Source organism: Netta rufina (assembly GCF_964035555.1).
Source record: "Netta rufina genome assembly, chromosome: 11".
Lineage (NCBI taxonomy): Eukaryota > Metazoa > Chordata > Aves > Anseriformes > Anatidae > Netta > Netta rufina.
In genome coordinates this window covers 15710677-15730343 of record NC_140134.1, presented here as the reverse complement: position 1 = coordinate 15730343, position 19667 = coordinate 15710677, and the positions used below count along the sequence as shown (strand labels likewise).

General features: G+C 54.7%; 1 protein-coding gene across 3 annotated transcripts; it reads right to left on the bottom strand.

Annotated features, from left to right (window-relative positions):
• Nucleotides 1-943: 943 nt before the first annotated feature.
• KLHL25 (kelch like family member 25) lies at nt 944-18257 on the bottom strand. Of its 3 annotated transcripts, none has more exons than XM_084293645.1 (3): nt 18152-18257; nt 5914-7740; nt 944-1809 (listed from the first exon to the last, which is right to left on the bottom strand). In XM_084293645.1, exon 2 carries the CDS (start codon nt 7721-7723, stop codon nt 5954-5956), a length of 1770 nt encoding a protein of 589 aa, XP_084149771.1. In that variant the 5' UTR covers nt 7724-7740; nt 18152-18257; the 3' UTR covers nt 944-1809; nt 5914-5953. The 3 variants fall into 3 exon arrangements, with proteins under 3 accessions (XP_084149771.1, XP_084149773.1, XP_084149772.1); XM_084293647.1 differs by lacking the exon at nt 18152-18257 and adding an exon at nt 16675-16714; XM_084293646.1 differs by lacking the exon at nt 18152-18257 and adding an exon at nt 11771-11905.
• Nucleotides 18258-19667: the final 1410 nt, after the last annotated feature.

Sequence of the window (19667 nt, the reverse complement as noted above, 5' to 3'; positions counted from 1 at the left end):
CCCGGAGCCCTCCTGCATGGGGCTAAATCCAGCCTTGGCCCCCTGCGATTTGGGGCACGGCTGGGAATCCCATCCCGCCTGCCAGCAGGGCCCCTTCTTGGGAGCTGCAGCAGCAACGAGAAGGCAAATAAGGAACCCAAAAGTGGAAATTCTTCTCTTCTTCCTTAAAAATGGCCGCTTGCTGTGCAGGAGCATGGCAGGGCCTGGGGCAGGCCCTCTTGGCCTCCTTGGCAGGCGTTGTGAGGCCTGTGGGGTCTCCTCCTGTCACAGGGGATGCTTCATTCCCAGCCTTGCCAGCTGGGGTGAGACACTCCGCATCGTGCCTCAGTTTCCCAAGCTCTGACGCAACAGTAATTAGGGCCAGGCCGGCTGCAGGAGGCTGGCTGTGAACCACCCAAGCCTGTTATTACTCCTCGGCCCTGTTATTAGACCGAACTCCAACTCGCTTAGGAATGAAGAGAGGACTCCTGTGAAAAAGGCACAAATGGTTTCCCAGATCATCATTTTTATTAAAGTTCGCAGGCAGCTGGAGGAAAAAAAAAAAGAAAAAAAAAGGAAAAAAAACCTACAAAATGTAAATAAGTGTCATTTAGAGCGGTGTAGAAGGGCTGTGCACCCAGAGGGCTCTTCCCGGCAGCAAAGGGCGCTTGCTGCTCCTCAAAGGCTTTGTTGTTCGAAGCACACAAGGGCTTTCAGTGCGTTGCATCATCCCGCTGGCCAGGACACAGCGCTGCCGAATGACGGGGAGAAAGGCAAGCCCCGGGTACCCACTGCAGGACACAGCTGAATGAGGCCAGCCCAGAGCCGTGTGCCCCCGTGGACAGCCAGAAACCCCACAGCTGACCCCAGGGAGCACCCAAATGTCTATCTGGGATGTGTGGGAGAAGGGGTTCCCTCCCCAACCCACCCCTCATGCGCCCTGTGCTGCTCCTTCCCTCTGCTCTCCCTTTGAGGATAAAAGAGGCAAGAGGCCTCCGAAGGCCTCGAGTGTACCCAGCCACGCAGCCAGCCTCTGTTCCTGCTCGTTTGCTAATTACCCTCACCCACACGCTGTTTGGAGAGTGGGAGAGCATGGAGGGGAATCTCAGAGAGCTGCTCAGAGCAGGCAGCAGGCTTTATCCGCCGGGGCATCTCGCCGCGGTGCCGCAGTTTTGGCACGCTGGCAGAGCGGCGGCGCGCGCACCGGCAGCTGTGCGCGGGGAGCTGCCTGGCCCCTAGCCCACAGTGAGGAAGGAGGGGAATAAAAACACCAAAAAGCTCCACAAAGCAAAACCAGAGGCACCTGCCTCGTTTCGCCAAGGCACCCGGCGCTGCAGAGCTCCCACGCTGTGATGTTTCGGCTGGGCTTGGCATGGCTGGGGGGAGCAAGGTGCTCTCTACTGGGCTCAGCCCCTCCCTTGGCCCCCCTTTCCCAGCCCCTTTTCCTTATAAAAAATCACTTCCACGTCACCCAAGTAGCAGGGAGCACCAACAGCAAGCTCACTGCCTACAAAAATCAAAAATAAATCTCTTAACCCCCCATGACCGAGTAACATAAAGCACCTGAGGGTGCCCCGGGGGACGCAGCCCGGTGCACATCCTCATCTTCCCGCTCACATTGGGCCACCAGCATCCACCAGCTGCCCTCCCCGTGCCCCCTGTGTCCCTTGTGCCCAGCCTGGCAGCGACAGCCCAGTCCTTTGTGTCCCCTGAGATACCAGGGAAGGATGTGAGAGGCTCCTTGGTGTCCTGTGCAGGGGGACAGGAGGGGACTCGGTGGCTGTGCCGGCTCCAGCAGCGAGGAAGGGGCCATGGATGTGATGCCGGTATCTGGGGAGGGAAAGAGAAAGGTCATTAATCGCCACGTCGCAGGCTCTGGGATACATGGAGAAAGGGTTTTGCATGCTGGCAGCTCCTGGTGTCCTCCCCTGACTGCAGAGAGAGGGGCGGGGGGGGAGCAGTCAGTGTGTTTAGGGCCACGAGCATGAACACAAAAAGCAAACCAAAAAAAAAGCTTTTTTTTTTTGCTTTTTTTTTCTTTTTCCACCGGTTCCTCCAAAACCATCCCTACGCCTGCTGCTTCCAAGGGGTTGATTACCGCAGTCTGGGACTGAGCGCAGACTGCACATGTTTCCATCTGCCCAGGGTTAGGAAAAGCCTGATTTTCATTGCCTTTCCTCCCCGGGCCAGCCACTCCCTTCCAACGCTGCCTGATAAACTGGCTCGGGAGACAACCAGCCGCCCGCCCAGCAGCAGCGCTGCCCTCCCTGCTCCTCCTGCCTCACTCTTGGGCTCATGCAAATGCCTTTCCCTGGGAGCCACGACAGAAACTGGCTGCGACTTTGTTCCGGCAACAACAGACAGGTTTCTAGCACCTAGCAAGCGGGTTAGGAGCAGGGAGGTTTTTCCAGAGGTTTTTCATCTGCTCTGAGTGCTGCTGCAGGCACCCGGGGCTTGTGCAGGGCGAGATGTCCGGCGGCGAGCTGGACGTGGCCGGGGGTGATGCACGGCCTCAAAAACCTATGGCTTCTTACACGGCGAGAGCTGCCCCAGCTCCATGCAGAAGGGAAGCCAAACCTGTGCTTGTAAAAGGCTTGTTATCTCCGCCGTAATTAAATAATCAGGAAAAGAGTCATTGAACAGATCCGACGCTTAGTGTGACCGCAGCCTGGCAGTACCAGAATATAGCACTGGGCCTGGCAGGCTGCCGAAACCCTCACGGGCACTTTGGGGCCAAAGTTCAGCTTTTCGGTGCCAGAAGAAAACAAGCGCCTGGCTGCAGCCTCCGCCGCTCAGTGCTGCCGCCTCTGCCCAGGGCAGGCGGGAGGTTTTGGGGTGCCAGTACTGGATCCAGGCCCTCCACGGGGCACGGCATCGGCTCTTGGCTCTGGGATGTGCCCCAGGAATCAGAGCCCGGGAGCTGGTCCCGTGGGCGTGCAGGGGAGCGTGCAGGTGTGCGGGTGAAAGGGAAGCTGCTCGCCCCAGAGCATGAGAGCCCGCAGCTTGGTGGGCCAGGTTCTCCCCAAAATTGCAAGACCCAAGAGCCGAGTGGGGCAGAGCTCCTGGCTGGGTTTCACTTGTATTTAAGAACACGGGGTTTTGTAGTAGCAGTGTCTTTATTTTGTTTCCCCTTTGCAGCGATTTACTGCCTCAGCCACCATCCCTGGGGGAGCACTGCAGCTAGCTCATCCGGAGTTCAACCCCACCGTTAGCCCAACTTTCTGCTTCCACCCAGGGCAGAGAGGCAACATATGAGCAGGTCCCACCAGAAAGCCCCCCGGCAGCACCAGCTCCACCGTTTCACAGCAGCTTCGTGGCCGTGGGCAGGCTTCCAGGCTGTGTGCCCCTCATCGTGCCCCAGCCCTGGCACTACGACATCCATGTCACGGGGCAGGGGCACCAGGAGCTCCGTGTGAGGCTGGCCTCAGCTCCAGCTGGGGAGGTTTGGAGGCCAAGCCCTGGGAGAAACAGTTCCAGCTGAGCAGTTTTATGCTTTAAATTAAAAGCAGGCTCCGTGCTTTAACATCGATGTTTTTCAAGGATGTGTTATTTGGGTCTTGGGGCTGGTGTGAAAGCAACCTCGCAGGTTTATAGGTGAGATTTTGGTTTTGGCCCAATGCACAAAATACTACTTCCTACCAGACGATTGCCCAGCTGAGGAGCATTCCTCATAGGATGAGCAGGGGCTGCCTGCTCCCAAAGATCACCAGCACCAGGAGAAACCAGCAGGGAAGGTGCTGGCCACCCTGCCTTTGGGCATCCCTTCTGTAAAGGGAACCCTATAGGGAGCAAAGTGTCCATCACGGCACCAACGCTGGTGCTGTGGGAGCTGCAAGACAGCAACCCCCTGCCTCATGCACTGGGGGATGATGGAGGAGCTGCAGGACCCTGTAGCCAGCTATCCCAGCTATTCATGTTAAAAATAAGTAAAAAAATGTACTCTCTGGAAAAAAATCTCACTCATGTACGTTTCAAATTCTTCTTTTAAGCAATGAGTGGAAATGAAGCCAGGAAAGCACACAAAACCCTTACACAGTGACTTTTTACCAGCTTTATTTGTAGGTTGGCATATTACAGTTTCTAATTCCCTTGTGCTTGTGCCAGGCTCCAGCATACAGTGAAAAATATCACATAAGCCCCCAAAGATCTTTATTAGGTCTGAGCAATCCCAATACAGCATGGAGGAAAAAGGCAGGAGAGAAAATATCAAGGCTCTGTGTTTTGGGGGACTGATTTTTCTTCGGTGGCTGAAGAACCAACTCTCACCTCAAACCCTTCCCCATTCCTATTGCCAGTGGTGTGGCTGGTGTGGAGCTTTAATATTCAAACGCATCTGCTACCAGAGAAAATTAATTTTCAGCTCTAGGACAGCTCTTAAAGGGGGGCCCCATTGACCCGCACTGAAAACGATGGAGTCCTCACACTGCTGGCTGCAATATTTAATAGCTGAGTGGCAGTTAATTAGATTACTGAGCCACTGTGACAGATGCTAGGCAACGCCTGAGGAGGAGAATTTGGAAAGGCCATTATCTTCCAGCGCTGTGAAAGTGCTCAGAAATCTCCTTTTAACCCTTCCCACTCTTGCCACTGTGGTCCAGCCCAGGTTAAAGCCCGGCCTTTTGCAAATCAAAGGCCAGAATAATGCCCTGGGTGCTTTTCTACCTGAGACAAGCAGGAGGTCACGTTGGGCAAACGCCTGGTAGAGGTGCCAGGAGCTCCTCTTTGGTTCCCGGCTGGCATCCAGAGATCGTGAGGAAATGCCTGAGCACTGCAGTAATTCACCCGCTGGGTGATTCCCAGGTACACCGAGTGCAAAGCGGGGAAGTAAGAGGGTGTTAGAGGCACTGGGCAGCACTCCCTGCTCTGTTAAGTGGATTTTGATGAAGATACAGAAGAATTTCCCTCCCCACCGTCCCACCTCCCAGTAAAACTTTAAGCTCATCAATCCTGTCCCCAGAGGCGAGGGTTTCCCAGCCAGGAGGCTGCAGAGTGAAACCTGCAGGCAGAGCTAGCAGAGGTGTTACAGACTTGCTGGAGAGAGGACAAGGAGAGCACCGACACCTCTGCTTCCACAACGCAAGGCGAGAGAGCTTGTGGCCTTCTCCTCCAGCTACATCTCGGCACAGATTGGTGACGATGTGCAGAGCTCACTGGAGGAGAACTGGTGAGCAGAACGGTGACCAAACATCGCGCTGGGGAGGTGAGGAGGAAGCAGTTGCCCTCTGCCAGCGGTGCCAACACTACTTCTGGGCACGTGAGAACCAGAACCACACAGGACACCAGGAGCTTCCACCAACGTTCTCATTCCCACACAGCCCAACACACCGATAAACACGTTCTTCTGCTGGTTCCAAACCCCCTTCCCTCCCACTCAGGTCTCACACACAAGTCTCAGAAGTTCTGATGTAACAAGCAACAGCTTGGATATTAAATAAACACCGGGACCATCAAATGCACTGAGGCTTCTAAGCTTCTGCTACCCACTGAAATGTAAATACAGAACATAAAAAGAGACTTGGGACTCTCCAGCATCCTAGGGGTCACTTGCCTACATATTCAGCAGCTCCAAAACAACCACCCAGATACCAGTATTAAACCACTGAGACTTCTTCTGAAGCATGTGTTGCCCTACTGTATTCCAGGTCTCAAATTTAAGTGCCTTTAGGAACCGTAACCCCCTCAACCACATGGGGACAGGAGGTATTCTATGGTCATATCCACGACAGCAGGCGTGGATGAGACCATCTTGAAACGATGGAGTTTATTTTTCAGCACCGTGGAGTTTATTTTTCTTTTTTGGTGTGATGTCCCTCCCGCCTTTAATGCGCCTTTCTCATTAAAAAGCGAGTGAACTGGAACCTGTGGCTTGTGTGCGGTGTGTGGAGATGCATTTGAGGCAAAAGAGCAAGTTTCAGTCTTAGAGGAGACCCTTACCTTACTGAACTCCTGGCTACGAGCCCCCGAGCCCTGCCTCTCATGACGGCAAGTGCTTCCAGGTGCTGACGAAAGCCGTGGGGATGAGCGAGTAAGGCACCGTTGTGATACAGTTCCACGTGTCCGACATGGGGTCGTAGCAGTCCAGCGTTTTGCACCTCTGAGTCCCGAAGTAGCCCCCCACCACGTAGAGTTTATTCCCCGAGGCCAAGGCGTGGCAGGACATGCGCTTGGCGGTCATGTCCCCGATGCGCGTCCACTGGTCCGTCTCGCAGTCGAAGCGGTAGGCGGACGCGGCCGTGAACTCCGTGTCCCCCCCCATGATGAAAATCTGGCTGCCCAGGACGGCGGCGGCCGTGTAACGCCAGGGCTGCGGGCACTCCGCTTTGATCGTCCACCGGTTCTCGAGCGGATCGTAGCACTGCACCTTGGACACCATGTCCCGGTGGATGCTGGTGCCGCCGAAAACGAAAAGCTTCAGCCTGGCGCTCACCACCGCCGCGTTGCTCACCCCGTCTCTCAGCGGAGCCACCATCATCCACTTGTTGGCCGTGGGATCGTACTTCTCCACTTGCTTCAAGGACACCGAGGGCGATGCAGGGAAGACCCCGGCCACTGCCGTGTGCCCCCCAACCACGTAGAGGCAGTTTTCCAGTTCGGCGGAGCCGTGCCCAAAGCGAGCTATCAGCATGGGGGCGGCTTTGGACCATTCCTCGTGGACAGTGTCGTACACCCACACGTCTTTGGAGACCCCGTTCTCCGAGCCCCTGCCACCAGTGATGTACACTTTGCAGCCAATGGCGCAGGCGCTGAACTCTTTCCGTGGGCTCGGCAGGTCTGCTTTGGGGATAATTTCCTTCGCTTTTTGATCCACTTGGTAGATCTTGTCGCACATGAAGGTCTGCCCTCCCAGGATCAGCAAGGTGTGGCCGGCTTTGCGGGGCCTGGCGCAGGGACTGGTGACAACGCCGTCGTTCTGGAGGATCTTCTTCTTGCACTGAATGGCTTCGTCCAAGACAAGCTTGTTCCTTTCATCCACCATGATCAGGTCCTCACAAGCCAAGGCCTCCTTGAGGCATTCAGAAGGAAGCAAGGCCAGGCGAACATTCCTCAGCAGCTCTGGAAGATAAGCCTTCCGCTCATCTAGATCGTATTTCACCCACTGGAGGACAGCCTTAAAGACCTTCTCCTCATCCTCAATTTCCAGCTCGTCGCTGGAGATGAGGTCCAGCAGAGTGTCCTTGGAAAGGTTGTTGAAGTCCTCGCTCTTGTGAACGGTCTCGAAGTTGACCAGGCACATCCTCCAGGAGAGCTCGTAGAGTCGGCGGCACTGGTGGGCGTCCGAGAGCAGCATCATGCCCAGGCAGTTGGAAGGGTAGAGGTTCTTCTCCAGGAACTCGGCTGCTGCGTCTCGGACGTCGTGGAACTGCAGCATGTCCCCAGCCTCCAGGAGGGACTCGGCGTTTTCTTCGTTGATGATGATCCGCGAGGAATAAGCGAAGTCCAGCAGCAGCTCCAGCACCTCAGGATGGAGGCTGTCATGGAAATTCACCGCGTCGTCCAGGCTCTCGCGCAGCCCGTTGCTGAACATGGCTTCGAAGTACCTGCTGGAGGCGGCCAGCACCGCCCGATGGCAGGGGAACGAGCGGTTCCCTGCCCACAGGGTGACGTCGGTGAACATGCAGTGCTTCCGCAGGGTGTTCAGGTGGGACAGCACGCAGTCCGGGTGGGAAGCTTTGTGGAAAAGCAAGATGTTCATGGAGCCGGTGCTCGTCCGGGATTTACGGTTCTCGTGGACGCTGACTGACATGGTGGCAGCTCGACAGCCTGCGGAGAGACGAGCAGAGAAAGGATTATTCTTTTTTTTACACACCCATTTTTACACACATTTGCTCTCCAGCCCTGCTACACCGTCAGAGGACCTCAGACACGAAGCACCAGCGGGTACCTGGCACCTCCAGCACCCTCCTGCAACGTGACTTGGGCTGTACAAGGAAAGGCAGGGGCGCGAGGGGGGAAGTCTGCTCCTTGGTTTCAGCAACAGAGCAGCAAAGTGAAGCAATCAGAACCCAAACTCGAGGGTAAATTGTCTCAACGGCCCCTCCAGGGGATTGGCAAACCGCAGAAGAGTATTTTTCCTTCGAAAACAGCATTAGGAGAGCAGTCTATCCAGGGTAAAGGGCACCAGCCTGTTCTTGGCTCGGCACAAATCAGGTTTGGCTTCTGATTTCCATGAAGATTATTGCAGCTTTAGGAAAGGCAATTGCTACTGGTTTTATTTGTGGAATATCTAGCTACCGGCACCAGCCCAAAGTTCTGAACCACCTCTACCAAAGCCTTTCATTGCAGTTTTTGTTGATAAAACTCACGAGACATTCTCGTGACTTCCAACATTCTCTGTACAGATTCACATCACAGAGAAGGATAAAAGAGACGGCTCATTTATGGTTTTTAACAGACAGGGAGAAGGAAACACAACGCTTTTATAAGCTACTATTTCATTTAAGTGCTCCATGCCTGTGGAAGAAAAAGCCTTCGGACCAATCAAGTTGGTAGTGATGACAGAATTCAAGTCGCTCACTGTAAAATATTTTAGCCAGCCCAATTTTTTGCCCTATGTAACTGAAGTAGGCAGACAGATAATGCACACTGTCCTCTCTTAGGGCAGAAAGTCAGCACTGAAGTTGATAGCACAACTGTCCTGAGGTTTGAAAAATGAGTGAAAAAAAAAAAAAAAAAAAAGAAAAAGCCTGAGATGTAAACGAGGAGTGTGATTTTTTCCAAGCTCGATGCACAAAGATGCGCTGGGGGGAGGGAAATGTGACTGTGAAATGCACAAAGCACCTGAGCCAAGCTGCCAGACACGGCACAGCAGCCAGAAAGCCTCGGCTCGTTCAACACCGCCGAGCACACCGGAGCAGCTCGCTGGGCCCCGCCGTGACAGCAGGTAGAGCGAAGCCAGGGCAGGCATTACACCAGATGGCATTCGTGCTGCATCCAAAGAAGCTCTCCCTGGCTAAAAAAGGGAGTTTGGGCTAAAGACAGGGACAAGTCACAGAGCTCGGTGGGGTCAGACCCTTCCTGGTAGCGTTTCAGCACATCTGTTCGGGTGCACAGGAGGTTGGGGTCCTGCTGGCACGAGGCAGACACACGGCCACGAGCAGTAGCTGCATGCTGGGGACAAGTGGGCATCATCCCCAGGAAAAAGGGGTTGCTGAGAAACAGTACCCAGCTCAGATGATTCTCCCCTCTTACCTCAAAATGTTTTTTTAATTCCCTTGCCTAACACATCTTCCCCAAACCATCCACGTTCTGCTTTGCAGGCTGGAGACACGAGGGCTGAAACCCCACGCCATCCATCCCTCCCCATTCACCTGATTCTTTAGGAATCAGTAATTTGGCACACACAGAGCTGGCAGGGTGCTTTTTGGGGGGCATCTAAACCTTTCTCCTTTGCAAACCTGAAGTTTTAAAGGGTCTTTCTCCTCTGCAAGCTCACAGGCTGCCTTCCCCAGCTGCAGGATCCCGTGGAGATGCCCAAATTGCCACTAGGCAGGCTCGGGGTGAGACGTGAGCCCTGGCACCCGTCGGCTGTCGGCGCAGGGACTCAGGGCAGACAGGGTGCTGAGCCCCACGGGGATGCTGGAGGCTTGCGACACCGACCCCGCCGAGACACCACCCGCCCACGGATGACCTCAAGCAGGGGCTGATGGCCAGATAAGGGCTTGAATCACGCTCTGCTCACGCCTTTCTTACCCACCCCAAGGTCCTCCGGAGCCTGTATTGGACAAGCGTTTGCGGGTGTCTCTCTTTCTCCCCCAGCCACTGTGAATTATTGAGGTCCCTGAGACCTCGCTCATTCCTCAGGGCTGTGTTAGAGCCCAGGGAAAAAGTCTTCTCCATGTCAACTGGGGCAGAAACGAGTGCTTATATGAGCAGCTACAGCTCCTAATGGCAGGGCAGCAGCATCGCTGGGGATATCTATGCTGTGCTGGTGCACGTCCCTCACCAAAACCCCTGCGGTTTGGAGCTGGGGCTGCTGAGCTCGTCTCATTTGTGATGGGAGGCTGTGCGCAATCGGGGCTCCAAAACAGGAAGGAAAAGGCCCCGACAGGAAGGAAAACGCCGTCACCGAGCAGCCCAGGAGCACTCCGAAGCGCATCCCGAGGAAATGGTGTCCAGCACCCACACCCAGCCCAGGGACAACGCTGATTTAAGAGGCTGTACGGATTCCTGCATCAAAGCTCTGCAACGCTGGACTGAGGAATACAAATGAAACATTTATGAGGCTGCTAAAAGCTATTGATTTAGGCTGCTACTCCTAGCACCTCAGAAACCACCCCGCCAGCGCTCCTGCTTCCTCTGCTCACAGCTCGGGTCACGTATTCAACGTTAACCTTTGATTTGCTTATCCGCAGAAAAATTAAGCAATTTATACAGGACAGCTACGGAAACAAACAAGAAGATTACGGGAAGGCAGCCCCATTTTTATTCTGACGCTCAGATTAGAAAAGCCACTAGACAGAATAGAAGCAGCAGGTCGTTTGGGAGAGAGAAATGTCGGTATAAAAGCTGCAGCAGAGCTGCTGTGATTATATATATATATTTAAAAAAAAAAACCTCAAACAACCATCCAACCTTCAAGCACCTAGCATTTAACATCTTGCCCAGGGTAATGAAATATTTCTAACCAATGGGTAATGAATAGGGTAGAAGTTGTTGGGTTGCAGGCCGGTCCCCATTAGGACTGCTCTTCATGTCACCGTGTCCCAGTGCAAGCACCAACTGGTCCCCAGTACAGCCGCTCCAGTTGGCCTCTGCTGGAGCTGGGTGGTGGCACTGGCTGCCACTGGTCACCAACAAACCGCCACGCAAGCAGCCTCCCAGCTCAGATGTGCGGCCATCTCACCAGCAAGGCTTGCTCCTATTTTTTCAGCAGCTTTCAAAACGAAGTTGTTTTGAGGGCAAACAATGCAAAGCACCTACTTTTTGAATCCTACCGTAGCTGGGCAGAAGCAGGAAAGTGGTAGCTATTAGTCCTTCCCCCATACAAACACACCCCAGTGCATCTTGCAGTCTACAGGGAACCTGGCACCATTCCACACCCATCAGGTGAACAGAAACTGCAGGCACGCAGTTCAGCTGGAGGGTTTCTTCCAAATCCAGTGGCACTAAAAGGATTTTCTCTGCTTTTCGTGATGCACACAAGCATACTGCAATTTGAGCAACATTTCCCTGCCGTGATGAGCAGGCTGGATCCATGACACGTGCAGAGCAGAATTTAGCCCCTCCTGCACTCCTCATTTCCCTTACCCTGCCACTGAGTTAAAGAGAAAAAACAGAACTGCTCAGGACGAGGAATATCTCAAAGAATAAATATAATAAATATTATATACCAAATATTCACTGTGAAGCCTTTTAGAGGATCTTATTGCATGCACAGGCGGATGATAACCCTTCTCCCGCGGGGAGGAGGGCAGCAGGGCATCAGGTTTTTGACAGCTATCCAATGCTGTCTGCTGGCTATAATATTCCCCTGGCTGTATGAAGCTTTTGTACGGCAGATACAGGAAAGACAGGATTTTTTCCAGCAGAGCAAGATAAGGGCGCTTTGGAAATCCTTCCCACACAGGGTAGACAGCAACCCAAAAGGAGGGTAGGAGCTGGATCGGGGAGAAAAGACCCTTCTGACCTCAGCTCAGGAAGAAAATGCTGGGGAAAATATCCCCAGCAGCCTCTGGACAGGACAAAGCTGGCAAAGAAAACACAGTGGGAAAACAAAACCTCAGAGCTGGCCAAAGTCCCTGCTCGAGCAATGGGCACAGTTCTGCCCGAGCACTTCTTGCCTCCTGCAAACCTCTGCAGCAGCAGGCGGCTGTCCCTGAGGCTGGTGGGTCACCATGTCGAGGAGCTGGTGCTGGTAACTGAGGAGATCCTTGGAAAACACTCTTATCTCTTGAAAAATCCAAGCAGCACTTAGAAATTGGATACTTCCAAGCTGTCTCAGCTCCTGGTTTCCAACCACAGAAGATCTGCATACGAGAAGAGAGCCCAGGAGCACTACTGATATACGACCTATATTTAGCCAGGCTTGGGGTTCCACCCTCCATCCTAAACCAGCAGAGTGCCACAAATCTCCGCTTCATTTCCCTATCAGCAGGGGAACCCCAGCTGCTTTGGCCAAGCTGTCTGCACCTTGTGAGCTGACTCGGTTCTCCATCTGGGCTGGACCAGCAGCTGTGCAGGGGCTGCATCTCTTCCCAAGTCACCCAGCTGAGATGCTGCTTCCCTTTAAACAGACAATATTTGAGAAAGAATAAGTCCCCAGAGGGACTTCGGAGATTCAAGAATCATTTCTGCTTAGAAGGGGAGAACTACAGTCTCAGGACTGCAAAGGTTGGCTAAACACCAACAAAGAGCCCAAATCCCATGAACCGAGGCTGGCTTTTTGTTTGCCGAGCAGACTTTCAGAGAAGCAGCAGGCAGAACACGTTTCCTTTTTGCCTTGCTCAACCATGAACTATTTAAAGCAGTAAATAAGTAAATAAATAAGCAGTAGAGTTCCCAGCTGGCTCCCTTTAGGAGACTTGGAAGAAACTCCCTGGGCAGCGGCAGAGGCTGGAGAGCTGCCTCCTTGCCACGAGGCTCCGTTTCTTCAGAGTGCTGGGATTTAGCACGAGCTGGTGTGCACACTGTGCTGGGGACTTGCAGTAGGATTTAAATGCTACCCGTGCAAATTTGAGATCAGAGCTTTCATCATTTCCTTTTTTGATTTACTCAAGCTCATTTTGGCTGCTTTCATTTTTCCGGCCACACGGCTGCCAGCAGATACTCTGAATTCAGAGCAACCAGGACAGGAGCCATCACCCCTCCGTGGGCACCAGGCTGGGACACACCACAAACACACCATCACACGGAAGGACTTTCAATATCCTTGTGATCTGAGCCTTACTCTTTCACCCATCCAGGTGACTTCACAGATCTGGAGATTGTGCAGGAGTAGAGAGGAAGTTTGGCTGCCTGCACATACAATAAATCAATACGATGCCGGCTTGCACTCTCCTTAATGAGCCATGGGTGTTGTGGCTGATTTTGCAGGGTGGCAGCCTTAAGATTCATTTTTTCCCCTCCGATTTCACAATGTCAGCCCTCTGGGGTGAAATGCCATCTCAAATTCAGACAAAGTTCCACTTCTCTCTATAAGCAGGGAGATAAATTCTTGACTTACTAGTAAGTTGCTCATTCTCTTGTCCTGAATATTGGTGCATTTCCAATGCCTTCATGAACTGCAACGCCTGCTGCTCAGCTCCAGCTCAGGACAAAATTACTGCTGCAGGAGAGCTGATTCCCCTTTTTTACTCTAGGAGTTGCAACCTAGAAATGTAAGAAGTCGCCTGCGGTTTCATCTTGGTGGGGGAGAGCTCCTTGCAAAGCTGCTTAGGACAAAGAGCGGTGTGGCAATGCACTGCCGAACACACCCCCCAGTCCAGCCGTGTTTCAGAAGCACGGAAAGCAATCGCTGGGTGGAGGCTCTGTCAAAATGTTTGAGGAGAAGGAGACTCCAACACATGCAGGCTTTCATCACGTACTCAGGGACACAGCTTGAGTTTCAAAAGCAGAAAAAAAAAAAAAACCAACAAACACAGAAGAAATGAAAAGATAAGCGGGGAACGGAGGTAGGAAATGAGAAAGGGGAAGGAACAAATCTGAAGAGCTTTTTCGGATGCTTTTCATGTCCCTGCAAAACACGGTGGCCTATCAGGTATACAGCTCGGAGCTGCTAGAAATGCTTGATGCTAATAATGCCCCTCTGCGAAGAGGGCTTGAGATGAAAGGAATAAAAATAGCAGCTGGCATTTAGCGTAATGCTGTGCTCGGGGAGCGCGGCGCCTGGGCTGCAGCCAGGTGGGCAGCCAAGGAGCTTCCCCGCATCTCCTCCGGGAAGCCTCCTCTGCTCTGTCCTCACCTCGGCGGTGCTTGCGTGCAGGCTCTGCTCTCTAGTAAAGGAGGCTTCGTCTCCAGCAACGCCTGCGAATTTCGTGGTTTGCCCGTGTCAGTCAAATTGGTTCTCCTCTGCAGGATGACTAACGCAGCAAAGATGCGACCGTGATTTCTCACCCTGGAATTCAGGCAACGTAACCCTGCCGTGAATCAGGGGTAGCAAAGCTGGATTTGGCCTCCCTGACAAACTCTCGTTGTTTCATCATATCCGCAAAGGCAAGATAGTTATCCACGTCCCAGCCCCCAAAAGCAGGATTTCAGATCCTGCCCCAGCCTTGGAGATTGGGAGGCCTCTTTATCATTTCTTCTCATTTTCTCACTTTCTAGTCTGGCCCGCACATCCTAGACAGAAAACAGAGAGACCATGTGAAAGGCTCCTTCTGTTGGCTCAGGCAGAAACTGGGAGGTTTTCCAAGGCCAATTCTGTAGGCTCCAGGAGATCAGATTGTCTGGAGAAGGTCCGGGCACGTATCTGAACGTCAGCGTGCTTACTAAAGCAAATCCAAACTCAGGAACTTGGTCTGTCCATCGCCGTTTCGTATCCCATTCCCCACTCACCATCTCTCCCTTTAAACCTATCCTCCACTCTGACCCCAAAGTCACCACAAGAATCTACTGAATGCCACTTCCCATAAAAATCAAAGCCAGTACTTGCAAGCTGGACCAATTAGTGAGGTTCTTGTTCTATCCTGCAAAAGCACCGGTAAAAGGGGCAGCAGTGCCCAAAACCTACAAGAGACAAACTATCAAGAGCCCAGGGAGATCAAATTCCAATCAAAATAAAAATACGTGTAGGAAACTTGCTTTATGCGCAACAGATGCAGTTTTATTTGCAAACCAGGTATTGGACTTGCTACTCCACAACTGAGTTACTCCATAAATCTTCTTAAGCTACCTGTGAGGCAATCAAATAAAGTTCATGTTCACCACTAAGCTCACTGGCTTTGCAGTCCCTGGGAATACCACACCCTCCTACAACCACTATCCAAATCGGGATAAATAATGCTTTTAGCCACAGTTCAGGCTCCAGACAATAGCTTTTCATTGCTACGCCTTAACCCCAGTGGATCCTTTCAGAGCCCGTGATTCATTTCAGAGGCTGCTGTGGGGTTTTGTCCTCCCCGCCTGCCCTCCAGCTCTGCTGGTGAATGAATTCCCTTCTGCTAGATCAATCACAGTCGTTTCGCAAAATGAATGCAGGGCTTCAGAGGAGGCAAGTTTTCAGTCCCGTCTCCCATAGTATGCCCCAAAAAGGCTCCAAAATGGAGACAATCGACTTGATTGCAGCATCTACCCCAGCCCCATGTGAGCAGGAGAAAGCCCCTTTTCAAGCAAGGCAGCTTGCCCATGCGCTGCACAGGGAAAAGGCCTTCAGTACTTCAGACACAGGCAAGCAGAACCACATGCCACTTCCCAGGGAGAGTTTATAGGATGAGATGTGGTGCGTGCCAAATTAATGCCAGAACAACCACTGGAGCTGCTGACTGCAGGGAGCACGTTCCCAGCAGCCTCCCACCCTCTCTGCAGGCTGTGCCCAGCTCCCAGCGCCGAGCCTGGCAATGCTGCTGGCTTCAGACAGCCAGAGGAAACGGAGGCCACGCCACCTACCCTCACACCAAGCAGGTCTGTCTCCCCGCTGCCAGGGCAGGATCTGGGTTCTGTGCCCAGCCAGGTAACCTGCTGTTTGTTTCGTCTTCTCTGCTCCTCCGCCAGGCAGATCTCGGTGCAGCAGCCAGGTTCAGGGTGCAGGAGTTCACCTGCAGCTCTGGCTGGAGCTCAATACGCCACGCGATGCCACGGAGGTGGGAGACCCTCACGTAACTGATCAGCTGCTGATGCTGGTGGGCACAAAGCCGGCTTGCAAACCACTGACAGATACTCAAGGGTGTGAGGCTGCAAGACAGGGCATTGCTCATCGCCCTCTGGCTCTGGACAGAAGGAACAAAGGTGACACCCATCTCTGATGTTTTAATTTCAGTACGAACAGCATCCAACCCATACTCAGCTTCCACATCCCGGAGCTGAATGGGAGCGCTGCAGCAAGCCAGGCTGTCCCAGGCATCTGTGCGTGCATCACAGGCAAACCAGAAGGACTGGCAGCCTGCTACAGTAATAAACTTGCCTCACCACAATCTGGCAGGCTGTCATTTAAAACTGGTAGTCTCTGCAAAGTCTGATGGCCAGCAAGCAGGCAGCAGCTACAGGACAGGCAGCATTCCCAGGCTCGAGTGACAGGGGGAAGACCGAGCAGCCCCCTCTGGCTGAAGTGATGCTAATGGTCACTGCGGGGATATGAAGTCGATAAAGAAAGGCTGACGTGATGGTGGCTAAAGGTCAGCTCAGGCACTCGGGGCGACTCGTTAAAGCTCAATGCATCCTGGCTGCGCTCCTGCAGCCAGCGTTTTATGCAACCCCAGCTTCATTTCCTGCAGTCGATAGAAGACTGGAGCACAGCTACTCCTCACTTCACCTGCTGACACTAATGCTCCCCACACACTCCTTCCACAGGCCCCCAGTGCCCACTGCAGATGTCCCAGGACAGCTCTGCAGTCCCTGCTCCACCACCTTGTGCCCATCTCCCTGCTCAACCACCCTGTGCCCAACACCCTGTGCTCATTTCCCCACTCCACAACCCCGTGCCCACCTCCCCAGAGCTGCCCCACACACTCTGTCCTCACCCCATCACTCCCAAAATACGTTGCTAGCCTCTGCCACCTTCACAGCTGGCCCCATCCTGCCCTCCCTGCTTCACTCACCTACCTCCTAACACTGCGTACAGCCTGGCTGCGAAGGAGGAGGACCTGAACTCCTGCAGACTGTGGTTACCTCTGTAGGACAAAATAGGTACCGTAACTCACCCGTTAATACATCCAGACTGACAGCCACACGCTCCCTTCCTGCCCCTGCCCCTACGAGGCCATGCCCAGCACTGCTCCAGCCCTGGAGGGACCACCTCGTGCACCACCTCATCTTCATTTTAACACATTTGGAGGTGTCAGACAGCAACGCCCTGTTCCCAAGCTTCCTGCCCTCACAAATTTCATCTGCCTCCCTCCTGCCGTCCAAAGGTTCCCAGCTGGCCTCATCGCCTCTCCCAAACCACATCAGGAGCCCGGTCACACCGCCTGCATTACCCACGCCTGCCCCAAACGCAGCGTGGGGACCTACCATGGGACACATTTCATGATGAGGAAGGAGGACTTGGCACAGCAATTGCCACATACCGGAGAAAATGAACAAAAAAAGGGGCAGGAAGTTTGGGTTCCCCAACGCTGAGGTTGTTTACAGCCTCCTGTCTACCTCGAGGCGCTCCCGATTTGCTTCTGCAGCAAATTCCCCTCCGGTTTTAGTCCCGGGAGCCCTGCGCCCACACCTTCCCTTCGCAAACCTCCACCTCTGCCTCTTCCCCAGGCGCGTCCTTATCGTGGAGATAAGGCCCAGCAGGTGGACGAGGACACAGAAGAGACAAAAAGATGATTTGGGGTCAGATTTGATAGGAAACAGCAAGGAGGGCACGGCAATCAGCGAGGCCCTAGAAAAGGTCCCACATCCCTAAAGAGGGGCACAAAGAGATTGGGAGGGGAAATAAGCAGTGCCTGAGCCCTCGGAGATGTGGGACACCGGTATGGGACCTGAGCAGGGATGGGGAGCACAGTGGGGTTACGGGCAGGGGCTGGCCAGCAGCAGGCACCAACCACACACACACAGCGGGTGGGCGAAAAACGAATGAAAAATTGTCCTAAAGCAGCAGAGGGAGGAAAGTTGCAGTGTAAAAAGTTACAGCGATGCTCGCTGTGCTGGGACTCGGGGTGACGATTTGTAGGGTATTTGTAGGGTGACCATCTGTAGGGTGACCGCGGTCCGGGCTGTCGGTGGGGACGGTTTGGGGCAGGGAGGCTGCGGGCAGAACGCCTCCAGGAGCCCCCAGCGCTGCCCTAACGCCCCCAACGCAGCGGGGATGGGATGGAGCGGGGCACAGCACCGCGGAACCCGCCCCAAACCCCTTTTTGGGGTGCCGGGGGGCTGCGGGGCAGCGCGGGGTGGGGGCACTGCAGCCCCGCGGAGCCCCACGGCGATGCCCGCAGGGAAAGCGGCGCCCCGCGGCTCCCCACTCGAGACCCTGATGCCAGTTTGAGGCTTTTGGGTCTATTTGGGGTCTTTTTGGGGTCTTTTTGCTTCCCCCCATCCCCTACCCGCACGCCTCCGAGCCCACGCGCGCTCCCGCGGCTCAGCTCACCGCCTCTCCCGGCGTCCCGCAGCCCTAGGGTGAGCGGACAGCCCGGGGCCAGGCCGACACCCCGGGGCCGCTCCCGGCCCACGCGTGGCCGCGCTGCCCCGCAGCCTTCCTCCTCCTCCTCCTCCTCCTCCTCCTCCTCCTCCCGCCCCCGCCCGCGCGCCCCCGCGGAACCGTGCGGCCCGGGGGCGGGGCCGCCGCCGCGCCCGCAGCCAGTCAGGCGGCGTTCTGCTCGTGACGTCATCGGAGGGCGGGGCCTCGGAGCGGCGGGGTGGGAAAGGGGAGGGTGGAAGGGCGGGGGCGCGGCCAATGAGGGGGGAGCATGGCGGGGAGGGGCGGGGGGAGGGAGGGAGGCTGCAGGGTGGGTCCTAAAGCCCGCCCGCTCTGGGGGGCGCTGCGGGAGTGCGTGGGGATGCGGGGCCGCAGCGCTGCTGGGCTGGCCTCGGTCCCCGGAATCCTGGAGGCGCTGGGGTTGGAGGAGGCCGCCAAGGGCACCTGGTGCAGCCGTGTCCACCACCAGTGTCACCACAAAGCCGTGTCCCCAAGCACCATGTCCAGCCTCTCCTTCAACACCCCCAGGGATGGTGATGCCACCACCTCCCTGGGCAGCCCGTCCAAGTGCCTGGCTGCTCTTTCTGACAGAAATGTCTCCTCGTTTCCAGCCTGAACCTCCCCTGGCACAACTTGAGGCCATTCCCTCAGCCCTGTCATGAGTTATCTATGAGGAGAGCCCAGCCCCAGCTCCCCACAGCTTCCTTTCAGGTGGTTACAGAGAGCAATGAGGTCTCCCCTGAGCCTCCTCCAGACCAAACACCCCCAGCTCCCTCAGCGGCTCCCCACAGGACTTGTGCTCCAGGCCCTTCATCAGCTTTTGGACACGCTCCAGGGCCTCCATGTCCTTCTGGTAGTGCGGGGCCCAAAGCTGAACGCAGCACTCGAGGTGCGGCCTCACCAGAGTCAAGTACAGCGCTCACGTCCCTGACCCTGCTGCCCACACTACTGCTGATACAGGGCAGGGTGTCTGCTCACCCCACAGCCCACCCCTGGGTGCTGACCCCACTGAGTGCCCACGGATGGGCTACTGAAGCCCTGGCCCATGGCACAGCCTCCCCTCGCCATCAGAGGCCTCCTCCAGCCTCCCACTGGCACCTCTTGGCCCAGCCTCGCAGCCACAGCCCACACGAAGCTTTGCCCACAAGGCTGGTGTTATGGCCACAGGGCAGGTGGCTGCTGTGAGGATTTACTGGAGCAAAAGCCCCCCAGAATTCAAAACTTATCGGGAAATAAATCCAAAAACAGTGAAATAAAGGCAAAAAACAATCCCGTCTTCCCAGGTTGAAAGAGAACACCATCTACAGCTGGCACTGGCTGTGTATAGTAAATAACAAAGTACACCAAAGATGTGGAACCGTATCAAATTCCTGGGTTTTGGGAGCTGTGTTGTTCCAGGTCATCACAGTTTAACTCTTAGAGTGTCGCTGCTGGCTTCCCAGCTACAAGCACAGCTACTCTCCAAGGG